Source organism: Trachypithecus francoisi, unplaced genomic scaffold, assembly GCF_009764315.1.
Source record: "Trachypithecus francoisi isolate TF-2019V2 unplaced genomic scaffold, Tfra_2.0 Lachesis_group10, whole genome shotgun sequence".
NCBI lineage: Eukaryota > Metazoa > Chordata > Mammalia > Primates > Cercopithecidae > Trachypithecus > Trachypithecus francoisi.
The window spans coordinates 102,321,565-102,334,699 of record NW_022681455.1 but is presented as its reverse complement, the minus strand read 5'-3'; the positions used below and the strand labels follow the sequence as shown (position 1 = coordinate 102,334,699).

The 13,135-nt window shown below is 37.6% G+C and overlaps 1 protein-coding gene across 1 annotated transcript in view; it reads left to right on the top strand.

The window, feature by feature from the left end:
* Nucleotides 1-13,135, top strand: part of CDH8 (cadherin 8) — a 253,081-nt gene that overhangs the window by 81,708 nt on the left and 158,238 nt on the right. The window contains exons 5-6 of the mRNA XM_033219852.1: nucleotides 1,670-1,857; nucleotides 5,050-5,303. Of these exons, the coding sequence (XP_033075743.1) occupies nucleotides 1,670-1,857; nucleotides 5,050-5,303 (442 nt within the window). The remainder of the gene's footprint in view (nucleotides 1-1,669; nucleotides 1,858-5,049; nucleotides 5,304-13,135) is intronic.

Below are 13,135 nucleotides of genomic sequence, written 5' to 3'. Positions count from 1 at the left end.
TACCAAAAGGGATCATCTCAAACCTTACCCGGAATATAAAGTTTGTGAAAAATGGAATCATTACACCAATTATAAGAAAACTGGGAAACTTTGCTTGAAGTGAGGATTTTCAGTGCCTACCTTATGGCAAAACTATTTGGAAAATGTTTCAATCCCCAGTCCTATAACTTCGTGATTCTAAGAAAGATGTTTTTATCCCATTGTTAAGTAAAGGGGTGTTAAGGCTAGAAGAAACCTTACTGTTATGTTGAGTATAATGAGCCTTAGTTTATCCGAGGGACTCAGTAGATTTGAGCTCGAACGAGAATTAGGTAATGTTCTCCAGATTTGATTTTTCCTTTTGGGTTTTTAGGTCATTGAATGTTTAATTTTCCCTCGTTGTGGTTGCAAGGGGCCTAAAACTTTTTGGTTTTTTGAGTTTGGATTCCGCAGAAGCAGACACTGAGACAAGAATTTGATTGTGAGTTTAACTTGGAGATAGGACCAAGAAATGCCAGTGGAGAAAGGAGACAGAGAGAGAGAGAGAGAGAGAGAGAGAGAGAGAGAGAGAGAAATAGCCACACACACACAAAAAGGTGCATTATTGAGCCAGCTACTACTGTGGGTTACTGGAACTTTATCCCATTGGAGAAACTCTGGACCATTGTAAAGAAAGAAAAGAAAAGAAAAAACTCAAAGTTATCCTACCACAGAATGGAGAGACCTAGAATTTTATATACTAACTCCTATGAGTCTTTGAGGGCTGCTTCTGCAGGAAGCATTGATTTTCTGGCACTTCTGGCCTGACATTCAGTGGGCAAAATGGGTTCTGAAGGCCAGAAATAACCCTCAGGCAAAGAAATGCAGGAGTGGCAGTTAGATGTAAGACAGGTGTACACTACAGTAGTAATGGCCAGGGGTTATGGTTGGGACACCAACAGCTTCCTCTACACCAGTGAAAGTGAGTGACAGCAGTATAACAACGAAAGTGACTTGAGTTAAAAATGGACTAATGCCCCTAATTAGACACACTTTATTGCCCCAATATGAGAGTGAAGATACACTTGATTGTATTTCACCTAGGAAGTGTTGAAGGCAGGATTTTTGTCTTTAGAGCAATGAGAACTTCAGCAACAAGTGGAGTGTTTCATGTGTCTGAACAGCTTGCTGCAGGGCACAGCAGAAGTTCAGTAATTGAATTTTATCAAAAATGGTCTAAAAGTCTGTAAATATAAAGGTAAGTTCAAAAGTGACTTCCAGTGTGTTACACATTGCATCTTTCTGTGCTGAAATTAGCTTAATATTTTATGTTGGCAACAAAGAATATCCCCATGGGCAGTTAATGTGATTATACAGCAAAAAGGAAAAAAATACACACATAGATTCCCTAATAGTCTTGATTTAGCAGCTCCAAATATACACTTGGTAAACATATGGTTGAGTAAGTTTCATATCTCAGAAGAGTCTTGAAAAGGGATCATGCCTTCTTCCGGGAACTGTTTGTCTCTGATTCAGTTAAAAGACTGAACATTCCACAATGGAAACGGATATTTCTGTCTCTTCTATCACTTTATTGGTAGCATAAATAAAGGAATGACCAGGACAAAGGAGGTGCCCAAAAGATATTTGTCGTATGAATGAATGAATGGTTGGAATTTGTGTGACGCTCATTTTTCTCCTCTTTTCAAAGGCCTGTATCACTTCTCAGTACCGGAAGATGTGGTTCTTGGCACTGCAATAGGCAGGGTGAAGGCCAATGATCAGGATATTGGTGAAAATGCACAGTCATCATATGACATCATTGATGGAGATGGAACAGCACTTTTTGAAATCACTTCTGATGCCCAGGCCCAGGATGGCATTATAAGGCTAAGAAAAGTAAGCTAAGGAAACTTTTGTTCATCTTCAAAATACCTCTTTGAAACTTGAGTTTTAAAGTTGAGGTACTTGCATGGACTTCCTGACAGAATTGTAGAGCTGGTAGACGTTTAGCATTGAGCAATAAGACAAGATAACTAGTACAGTCTTTTGGCACCTCTTATCTCTTGGGCCCCCTTCACATTTCTGCTAAAGGTCTCGTAAATGGCTACCATAATAGTGCTGCTCCTCCAACTTACCTATTACCCATAACCACAGGAATTTACTGAGTCCTTAGACGGGGCACTTCAACTATGTGGGGAAGTCAATACCCTGTGAAGGCAGCCCTCAGCCAAAGGGGGAGAAAAATTGGTGGACAGTTACTATTGTTCAAAGAAACTATTCTGAGTCATATTGTTTAAGGTTGTAAAAGGATTCTCAGTGAGAACAGGCCTCAGTTGCCCACAGAGGTGACGAGTTCAGTGGCTTTTAGTCTTTCTGTATATAACTCTCCTCATGTTTGAACTCTTGCTTCCTGAAATATCTTTCCCAAATACATTGAAGCTTCCCAAGTCCTTATTGAAGGCTATGCTTTCATGGAAAGTAAAGAAAAAAAAAAACAGGTAGAACATTCAGGTTCAGTTATCCTGGTTCAGTTATCCTGGCTTTCTCTAGTGCCTGAAGGACAGGGCCAAACCTGCTACCATTGCATACTCCAAATTATGGCTCAGAGGTTTGAGCATCATGGAAAATGAAGCTCATCTTTCCCTTGCTTCTGGATAGGGAGCTACCATTGAAGAAAGAAACATCTCAATAACAAGCATAAATAATGTAGGAAAATTTGAGACTGCTTTTGTTAGCAATCTCTTGCTTTTATGGTAGATGTAAAACAATTCTGTACGACATTTTCCATTTATATTTCTCATCATAAAATCTACACTTATAAGAAATGTGTAGAACATAGTTCCTTACTTTATAGTCACAAAGCACTTGCAAGGAAAATACTCTTTGATCCTCATCCTGATTATTTTCTTCAATACTGTTCTTCAAACCTTTGTCATGAAGTAGATCAAACTAGTTTTTAAACGGATTTGCTTGTTCTCAAATAAATCCGCTGGTGGACCACACTATTGGGAGTCAATAATTTTTTTCACTTTCTTCATCAGCATCATGTAGATATGAGTGTAAGATTACTATCTGAATCTCCATCGTGCCACACAGAGACCTATTTCCAATGGTCTTGCTCTAAAACTCGGCCCCACTGAAGAGGTCTTAACAATGAAAACTTAAAGTTTTCTGGATATTCTTTTTTATAAAAAATATTTTTAAAAATCAATTTTGAAAAAGATGTCTACATTTATTTTAACTCTCTGCTGAGCAACGCTATCTTTCTACCAAAATCCTGGTTTGAGTTTAGCATTAAGAACTACACAACATTTAAAAAGCCATGTTTGAAATAAAGTATAGCATAATATTTGAGTCAATTATTGAATAACCTAGAGTCACATTTTCCTTGACTAATGATTCCTAATGTCATTTTTATTGTTATTATTCCCGTTTTTTTGCCATAAAGTGCAGTTATAAACTGAAACAATTAGCCATTTGCTTTATTTTTATTTGCTGTTAGTCCTAACTTGGAAGCATATACTATACACCTTGACACCAAGTAAAACATGTATTTTACCCTAGAGAACAGTGCAAATGAGTTGTATTTCTACAATTTATAGGCCCTGTTTTTTGTCCAGTAAAATTCTTGGGACACCAGAATGTGTCTGGGTTCATTGTCGTTATGTTGAACTGGAATTAAGCAGAACATAATTTGTTATACTTAACAATGTTTGCGAAGAATTTGAAATTGCAAAATTGTTACAGTAAAGGTGATTGGCAAATTGTCAATATGCTGATGTTGCATGATCTATTCACGGATGCATGTGCCTAGTAATTTTAGAATAGATAGGAAAGTGAGTGCTTGCCTGGTTTACTAGAAAATATGGGGGGAGAAAAAGGAGCCAAGTCCCATTATATCAGAATTCAAATGTAAAAACCAACACAATAGTTTGAAATAAGAATATATAATTAAGCTTGTACTGGAATTCTGAAAGAGTTCACTGGTGCCAGTTTGTCTTTTAGCTTATTTTTAAAAATCTTCATTGCCCATTTAAAGTTATATTTCTTTTGAGAAATTTGTAATGCAGATGTATCCTGTTTCTTTGAACCTCAACAGACTTGCATTCTTGAAATCTGAAGTATTGTGATTCACCAAAAATTGGACTATAAAGGTGCTAATGCACATGGGCTTCTGGCTTATTGAAGGTGGCTTCTTTTTACCTAGCTTTACTTACCTAGGTCATCGACCAAAGTCTCTCAGAGTTTTAGGGAATGAAGTATTAATATGTCAGACACATTGTCAGTAATGGTGCAATGAGGTAATTTCAAATTGCTTTTAAGTGGTTGGTGGGGGCACAATTAGATTCAGTTATCTATTTATACTGCTCGCATAATTTCTTCTTCTAAATATAAACACAAGTACATACATATGTATCGGTGCACATATTTCTTTACATGCCCACCTGCCTCATAGCATAAATTCATAACAGAGAGCCTCTAAGAATGTCCTAAAAAATAATAAACCTCATTTTAACCACATGATCAGTAGAGTAGCAATGCTTTAAAGTGAAATCAGAAAATACTCTTTGTGGGGATTAGTGCTAAATTATGCTTTATAATGTCTCCTTGGACTAAACAATGATTATTTCTAGTTCTTTACATTTCACACTCTGTTGCAGAGATGATAAAATATTCTTCCCAGATAGAGATTGTGTTCGATGTCGCCTTATCTGCCACCAGCAGAGGCCCGATTAAGTGGCTGATTAGTATGCAGGTCATGCTGTCACTAGTAAAATTTTATTATGACTCTGAAGTGAAATTTTGATGGCACAATTCATGACTGTGAATATTTTGTGAATTCCAAGTGAAATGAGCAAAACAAAACAAAACAATAGGATGTTAGATTCACTGAGCTTGTATAATAAACAGATACCAATAAATGCCCATAAAATTTACAGGTTGAATCTGGGGGACTGGAGAGTGATCCCATTAAGGCTCACAAATGGGTTTAAATGCACATAACTTTCATCCATCAGTATTATACTCATTTGTTCTTGCTGCTGTGGTCATTAGTGAGAAGCATTTATCTTTGTCATTTCTTAACAGCCTCTGGACTTTGAGACCAAAAAATCCTATACGCTAAAGGTAGAGGCAGCCAATGTCCATATTGACCCACGTTTCAGTAGCAGGGGACCCTTTAAAGACACGGCGACAGTCAAAATCGTCGTTGAAGATGCTGATGAGCCTCCGGTCTTCTCTTCACCGACTTACCTGCTTGAAGTTCATGAAAATGCTGCTCTGAACTCCGTGATTGGGCAAGTGACTGCTCGTGACCCTGATATCACTTCCAGTCCTATAAGGTATTTGTCTTTTAAAAGGAATACTGGATACTGCAAATGACAAGCAGATCAGTGCAAAATGCCTTTGCATGTACTTTCTGTGTGGCCGCCCTTGGGACTGTGCTCACATCACCAAATAATGTAGGTTAGCCCATACTCTGTGTGTGTGTGTGTGTATGTGTGTGTGTATGTATGGTGTGTGTACATGCGCATGTGTACCTACTAAGTGCTACACAGAGCCCAGAGCCAGGAACATCAAGATGAATTCAGCTATTCCAGCTCTCAGAGAGCTCTGTGAAAATGCAGAGTTGCAAATGTTTGCAGTACATTTGGGTGGATCTTGTTATTTTTATGTTTTTGTTTGTTAGTTTTTTTGTTTGTTTGTTTGTTTGTTTGTTTAGCTCTGGGGAAGCATTGCTAGTGTGTCCTCTGTCTCTTTTGACAGTTATGGTGAATTATATATTAGAATTTAGAGGCGTGAGACCACTGTGTCAATGCATTAAGAGGCTCCTATCTTATTTCTGCATTTGGTGTTTGCCTTTGAAATTATCTTTTTATCACTTCTTGGACATTTCTGATAGGTCAGCATATCTGGTTTGGTGTCTCCTAGATAAAAATGTTTCTCTGCATTTCAAAAATACCTTTTGTTTATAGTTTTTCTGCTCAAAATTTTTCCCCAGGATGCGAAATAATTCTTTATTAAAGCTTTTCTGCCTTTTCTTTAGAAATGAAGCTCAGCTTGATTTTTTTTTTTCTGTTGTACCGTACACATCTTTTTCTCTTTTTCCAGTCACCCAAATGACAGTACAGGTTCTCCAGCTAAATAGCTTTCTCCCAAAAGCACACTGAAAATCTATAACTTCTATGCTGGTCTCCAAGGGTGAAGGGTTTGCTAATGATGTGTTTGAAAGTGAATTTCAAATATTGTCTTATGAATATTTGTTGCAAAATCAAGGAGATAGAGAGTGAGAAGTAGATGGAAGAATACAATTTTAAAGAATTGTCCAGTTAATTTCTGAGTTAGATATCTGTCAGCTCATACCAAACCCTTTCAATTTACAAGTCACAGATAACTAGGGCAGATATCCTTCCAATTACTTCATTTGGGGAAACCCTGGTAAAGTGAGTTATCTGTAGGTTTATTTATTCGATTTTTTAAAAAATGTATGAAATTCCTGTTACAAGGATGCTGAGACTCTGAGACTGAGATTAAAACCTTGCAGAACAGTCAGCACCCCAAATAAGTTGAGTTTGTACAAAAATTATTTACAGACCCAGAAGAGCACTTTTTGTTTTTAAGTACAAATCATTTCTAAATTCAGAATAACAAATAAGACTGCAGCCAATAAGGATACAAAGAAGGTTTCCTGCAGAAGAGTCTAACCTCTAAGAAGATGAAACTTTACCTGGGGATTTGAGAAATGGTCCATTGGCCATTCTCGGTTCTAAAGAAATTTCACAAACTATAGACATACACAACGGCCCCTATTTGGCTAAGAAAATTATATCTATTAATGGGCCAATGTTGAATGCAATGGGAGGAATATCCAAAAATATTTACTTTGGCATGAATTTCCTGAAAATATAGTGAAATTATGCAATGGCTTTATGCTGGAATGCTGACATGAATGGGGCAACGATATTTGCGGAGTGGATGAATCTGCCCTGTTTTTATGTTTCTCAGTTACCTCTGAAAGGCACTCAAAAAGGAGAAGTTGCCACATCCTTTACATCTCCAAGCAGAAGACAGAATGTGAAGGAAGTGAGTGAGATCGGTTCCACTGAGAGACTGATCAGAGAACCAGTTTTAGTGCTTGATTTGACAAGGTTTCTACTCTTGTCGGCCAGGAGCATGTAAGGGCTCCAGAGTCTGCCAAGCCAAGGATCTTAGGGAAAATAAGGGTTCAAATATCAGCACAATAATATAAGCTCCCAACACGGAATACATGGTACCAGTGGGAGTGGACTGGCTGTGCAGAGACACGATCTCAGTCATCTAGAGATGAGGCTTGAGGAACTTTTCATGCCATAATAAAAGTAGCATCTTATTGGCAGAGCTAGCTATAAATCCAGGTGCGTAGTTGTCCACATATGGCTGCACATTTTATAATCTATTCATTTTACTGATGTAAAAATGGAGATTTAGTGATACTAATTCCAGTTCACAGGGAATCAAGTGAAGATTCTCATTGTAGCTGCTAGTTATTATTATTGCTATTGCTACTTTTATTACTGTTACTGGCAGGAAAGTTTGTGTAGAGGAAGCTTGAGCCTGTTTAGAAATAACCGTCCAGCTTAGAAGCATTTCATTTTCAGACAAGCTAAAGGGGATGTGAGAGTGTTTTGACCAGGAAGAGATGGACAGATAAAGCACTATTTGATGACACAGGCCTATCTGTGCTTCTGATAGATGTCAGGCAAGTGCTAGTTCCTCAGCATCTATGGTTCTACCCAAAGAAGGGACGAATGCTGTTTCAAAGCATTTGCAGCAGCCTTTGATGTGTCATTCAGAAGGGGGAGCCCACACAGTTTTGATTAAACCTGGCTTGGCTCCATGGGAGAAGAACTCAAGAATCACAAACCATATTTTTCAACATCTGTTCTGCATTTCTACAGTCCTCTGCCCCCACCTCCACCCCAGTTGGATATGGAGAGCAGCTCCCCTCTCTCTATGCACAATTGGTTAATTTCAGAAGAAAATTAAATTTCCTGACTAGCCAGAGCAATGTGTAGTTCCTTATGAGTCTAGTGGACAGATTTGGAGCCATTTAACCTTTGTAGACAGAACCAGAGGACATGGATATTCAGGGAATTACTGGGTAACACATAGCTATGCATTATTTTCTCTTTAGGACTGTTCTATTTTATACACTGACAAGAATGTATCCATCTTTTAGGATAATGCTTAATTTGCTATCCAGCAAGAAGTAGGCATTTATCCCAGCATCTGCCACACTAAAAAATGCAGTTATTTGTTGGCTGGTCAGCTTCTCATGCAGTTCAATTTCTTTTTAGAGCATGTTGTCAAGCTAGAAATAACATGTATTTTTGAATTCGTATACCTAATACTATATCTCTATCTGTATGTATATGTCTGTATATTCCTTTCGAGGGGAAAATGAACAGTGACATAGAGAAAAATCCGTCATCTTACCCTCTCATTTGCAGGAACATTAATTAGTTCCTTGCTACTTTCTGCAATACTGTGCCTTTCAGTAATGTAAAATAAAGGTGTGTAAATTATTGAAAAGATGACATATTTTGAACTTAGGGAGACTAAGGTTGAAATCATATCACTATTGCTTCCCAGTCAGAGAACTAGTCCCTGGAATTCTCTGAAATTCAGTTTTCTCCTCCGTATGGGATAATATCAACTTTCTCGCAGTGTTAATGAGACGATTAAGTGACAATATTAAATAAAATATGTGGTAGCTAGTAGTGTTACCAGTTAATAAAAGGCAAGCCACCATCAATTTCACATCTTAAAAGCAAATTAAAAACCTAAAACTTATTTTAGTAGAGATTCACCTAGGTGGCTGACTGTGTGCAGAATGCTTTTGTTATTTGACACTTATATGCTAAATAGTCTAATTAATATCATTTAGTCTAATTTTTTCCCCGCTACTGCTATGAGTGTTGTTACTAGTGAGTGCTTAGTATATGTCAGGAACTGTGCTACATATACTGGTTTCATTCTCTAACATCTCTATGTGGAGTCATCATGTTGCAGGAGTTTGCTCCTTAGTTCAGCTAAAGCTGAGTTCTTGTCACATAACTAGGAAAACTTAGGCACATGGACACACTGAAGGGTGAGTAGGAGAGGATTTTATTGGGCAAACAGAGAGAGGGGAAAAAAAAAAGCAAAGCAGGACAGAGTCATGCTAACAGGCTCCCCACCTCACAGATTGAATCCCCGGGTTCACAATAGGGGAAGTGAAGAGGCCAGGCTCCTCCCCCCGTCCGTGGCTCCGCCATCTTCCCCCAGTGCGCATATAGGCATGCTCAGACACAGCCCTGGGCAGTTCTCTCATCTGCACAAAAGCATCTGATGTAAACACTGGTGGGGCAGGTCGGGGATTCTCCGGGTACCTTTTATCTATTTAGGCATTTGGCTGTCTCAGTTACACCCATTTAAGAGATGTGAAACCTGAGGATTAAAGAACTAACTTGCCCAGTATCACACAAATAGTTAGAAGTGGAACTGAGATGTGCACCTGGGTCTTATGATGGTGCCTTGACAATCCACAGTCCTTTCTTTTCCTTGTGATCTCTGTAACTCCAATTGTGCCTATGAGCTTTAGCTTTAGGATGACTGAATAGGACCAATTATAATGGAAATAATTGACTACTCATTCTCTAAATGACCTCACTGAATATCAGGAAAGAAGAAAAATAAACCAAATCTATGGAATTAACCAGAGTATAAATGCTGTGATCTTTGCTCATCTGTCTAGCCACCTGATATGGTTTTATTACCTTTGGCTGTGAACCAGATTGTGATGGGCAAGGTAAGGGGGAAAACAATGTTATTTTTATTTGATGAATCCGATACCATGCTAAGCTCCTATTACATATTATCTCACTTAATTCTTACAAATGACACCAAGAAATACTCAGTATGATTTCAGTTTTATAAAGAAGGAAACTTAAAAGAGGATAAGCTTCCTGTACTTGGTGATATATCACGTAGAAGCAGGACGAGAGGTTAAATCCAAGTTTCTGCTTATCATTGGCCGCTGTACCTATGCATGCTCTTCTAGATTATGGATTCTTGAAAGTGGAATACGATGATGACAGTCGGTGTTTACTGAGCTCATACTTTGCGACAGACAGTCTGAAAAGTTGTTGTATGCAGCAAATTATTTATATTTAAGGTAAGCGTTCCTAGCCCAGAACAGGTACTAAAAACAAGTCAGTTCTTTCATGTAAATCTGCTATGGCCCATTTTATTTTCTCATCTCATAAACTTAATTCGAGTGTGTATTGGGTGTACCGTGGCTGTGAGATGTGATTGTTTCTAAGGAAATAACTTTCTATTGTTTCCCAAGCATTCACCTTGAATGAGGCTGCATGAGCTGCTTAAGTTAAAAGTGGAAATGATGGCCATTCACAGGCAGAGTAGGAGGTCAGCATATAATCATTGTGGCCACAGTGCTGTGTTGTCCTAATTCCTCTCTTGAATATAAACACCCACTCAACACAGGAGCATTGCATTTTTTTTTTTACTACTGGTATTCTGGCATTTCTATAATTCACCTGAGTTACCAGGGTGGCTGTTCATCATCAATTCTCCTGAAAACACTCTTTATATTCATGATATCCAAGGATGCTAAAGTGAAAATATTTCATACTGTAGAAAACTTGGAATTAATTTAGATAGTAGACGGTGTATTGATTGATTCCTTCCTCAATCTTGGCAATAACTCTCATTTTAGATAAAGAGCGTGTGTGTGTGTGTGGTGTGTGTTTCTGTGTGTTAAGAGCACTTAAGAGATCCACTATCCTATAAGATTTTTAAGTGCACAATATAGTATTATTAACAATAGGTGCAACATTGTACAGCACATCTTTAGAACTTATTTGTTTTGCGTAACTAAAACTTTATGACTGTTGTTTAGCAATTCCCCATTTTCTTTTTCCCCAGTCTCGGGCAACCACAATCCTTCTCTCTGATTCTTTGGATTTGACTATTTTAGATACCTCATAAAAGCGGAATCATGTAGTTGTCTTTTCGTGACTGGCTTGTTTCTCTTAGTAGAATGTCCTTAACATTCATTCATGTTGTTGTGTATTGCAGGATCTCCTTCTTTTTAAAGGCTGAATAGTGTTTCAAAATCTCTCTATACCACATTTTCTTTATCCATTCATCAATGAATGTTTAGGTTGTTTTCCCATTTTGGCTATTGTAAATGCAATGAACATAGGAGTGCTAATATCTTTTTAATATCTTGATTTTAATTCTTTGGGATAAGTACTCAGAAGTGAGATTTCTTAATCATATAGTGATTCTGTTTTTAAGTTTTTGAGGAACCTCCATACTGTTTGCCATAACAGGTCCACCATTTTGCATTCCTATCAACGGCGTATAATAATCTAGTATTTTTAAATAATTAAAACTTGTTTCATTTAATTCTTGCACTGTCATGGCCAGATAAAAATTTGATTGTCCCCAATTTGAAAACAGCACACTGTTTCAAAAAACTCATTATACCTGCTAATTCAACTAATGGTAATTAATTCATTAAGTCACATATTCAGAAACTCATTCGTTCACTCATTTACATTAATTCATTTAGTCATTTATCTATATTTTAACTGATGTTTTGTCCAATTATTACATTTTGTAAAGAAATTTCTAGAAAGACACAATATCTGTCTTTGTTGGCTGAATATCCCCAGAAAACCAAAGCCCTTCACAGTTAACTAACTAGTCTTTCTTTTTTTTTTTTTTTTTTGAGATAGAGTCTCACTCTGTCACCCAGGCTGGAGTACAGTGGCACAATCTCGACTCACTACAACCTCCGCCTCCCAGGTTCAAGCAATTCTTCTGCCTCAGCCCCCTGAGTAGCTGGGACTACAGGCATCCACCACCATACCTGGCTAATTTTTTGTATTTTTAGTAGAGACGGGGTTTCACCATGTTGGCCAGGCTGGTCTCAAATTCCTAACCTCGTGATTCGCCCGCCTTGGCCTCCCAAAGTTCTGGAATTACAGGCGTGAACCACCGCACCCGGTCTTATCTAACTAGTCTTGTATACATGCTATCTGAAAATGGTAAACAAAATAGAATTGTAGAGCTTTAAGGTCACATGGAGGAAAACATTTCCTAATGAATTTTGAATAGAAGTTCATAGATATCCAAGGATGCCAATAATGTTAAAGTGAAAATATCTCACCCTGTAGAGAACCTTATACTAATTTGAAGGGTAGATTTTATTTATTGTTTTCTCACATTTTTATTCTCCCTTCATTTTCTGTCTCCCTCTCTCTCTTCTCTCTGACTATAAAGAAATTATTTGGGTAAAAAAAGGCTCCTTCTTTTCCTTAGAGGAATAATAAATAATATGTGATGCAGGGACCTTAGAATTCTGAAACTAGCAGAACTCAGATAATATTATTTATTAAAGCAGTTAGAGCAACCAGTGGAGCAATTAGAGGCAAAAAGCTGAAAACTTGTAGATGGAATTTTTGATACTCAACGTGCATGCGAGAAAATGTTAAAATGGTTTCTTTAGGCGTAATAACAAAAGCTAGAATGAAATTAAGCAGTGAGAAAGAAACAGTTGGAGTTCAGTGAAATATAATAACTGATTCATAACTAAGGGGTTTATTTCATTATGTGTGGCTCTAAATAGCATCTTCACTTGCAGTTGGCTCACAATTGTATCTTCCTATAAATTTTCCATACAGAGGCTGCAAACCAATGTTTACCAAAACATTTTTTTGTGATATAAAAGTGCATTTATGCCGTTTACATTTGAAAAATAGATACACAGTCTTTCTCCAAGGGCAGCGACTCCCTCATGGAGCTCTAATAATCACTACTGGGACTAAAGATAGGGAGACCAGGTCACTTTGAATTCCAGGGTCTTTGCTATAGGACTTCACCGGTGAGTTGCACCCTCTAAGGGGAGAATGTAAGTAGCATCTTCGATTTTGGAACTTTGTGTTTTGTTCTGCACAGCATCTAAAGTATGCTGAGAACCATGCTGATGTAAAAGACGGCACTCAGGCTCCTGTCCTGATCTGTCCTCTAAATTGCGGTGCACTGAGCAATGAAAATATCATGACACTTGCTGTCAATACACTGTGTTGCCTATGACTGGATAATTTTCACCTTTTTTCTTTTCTTT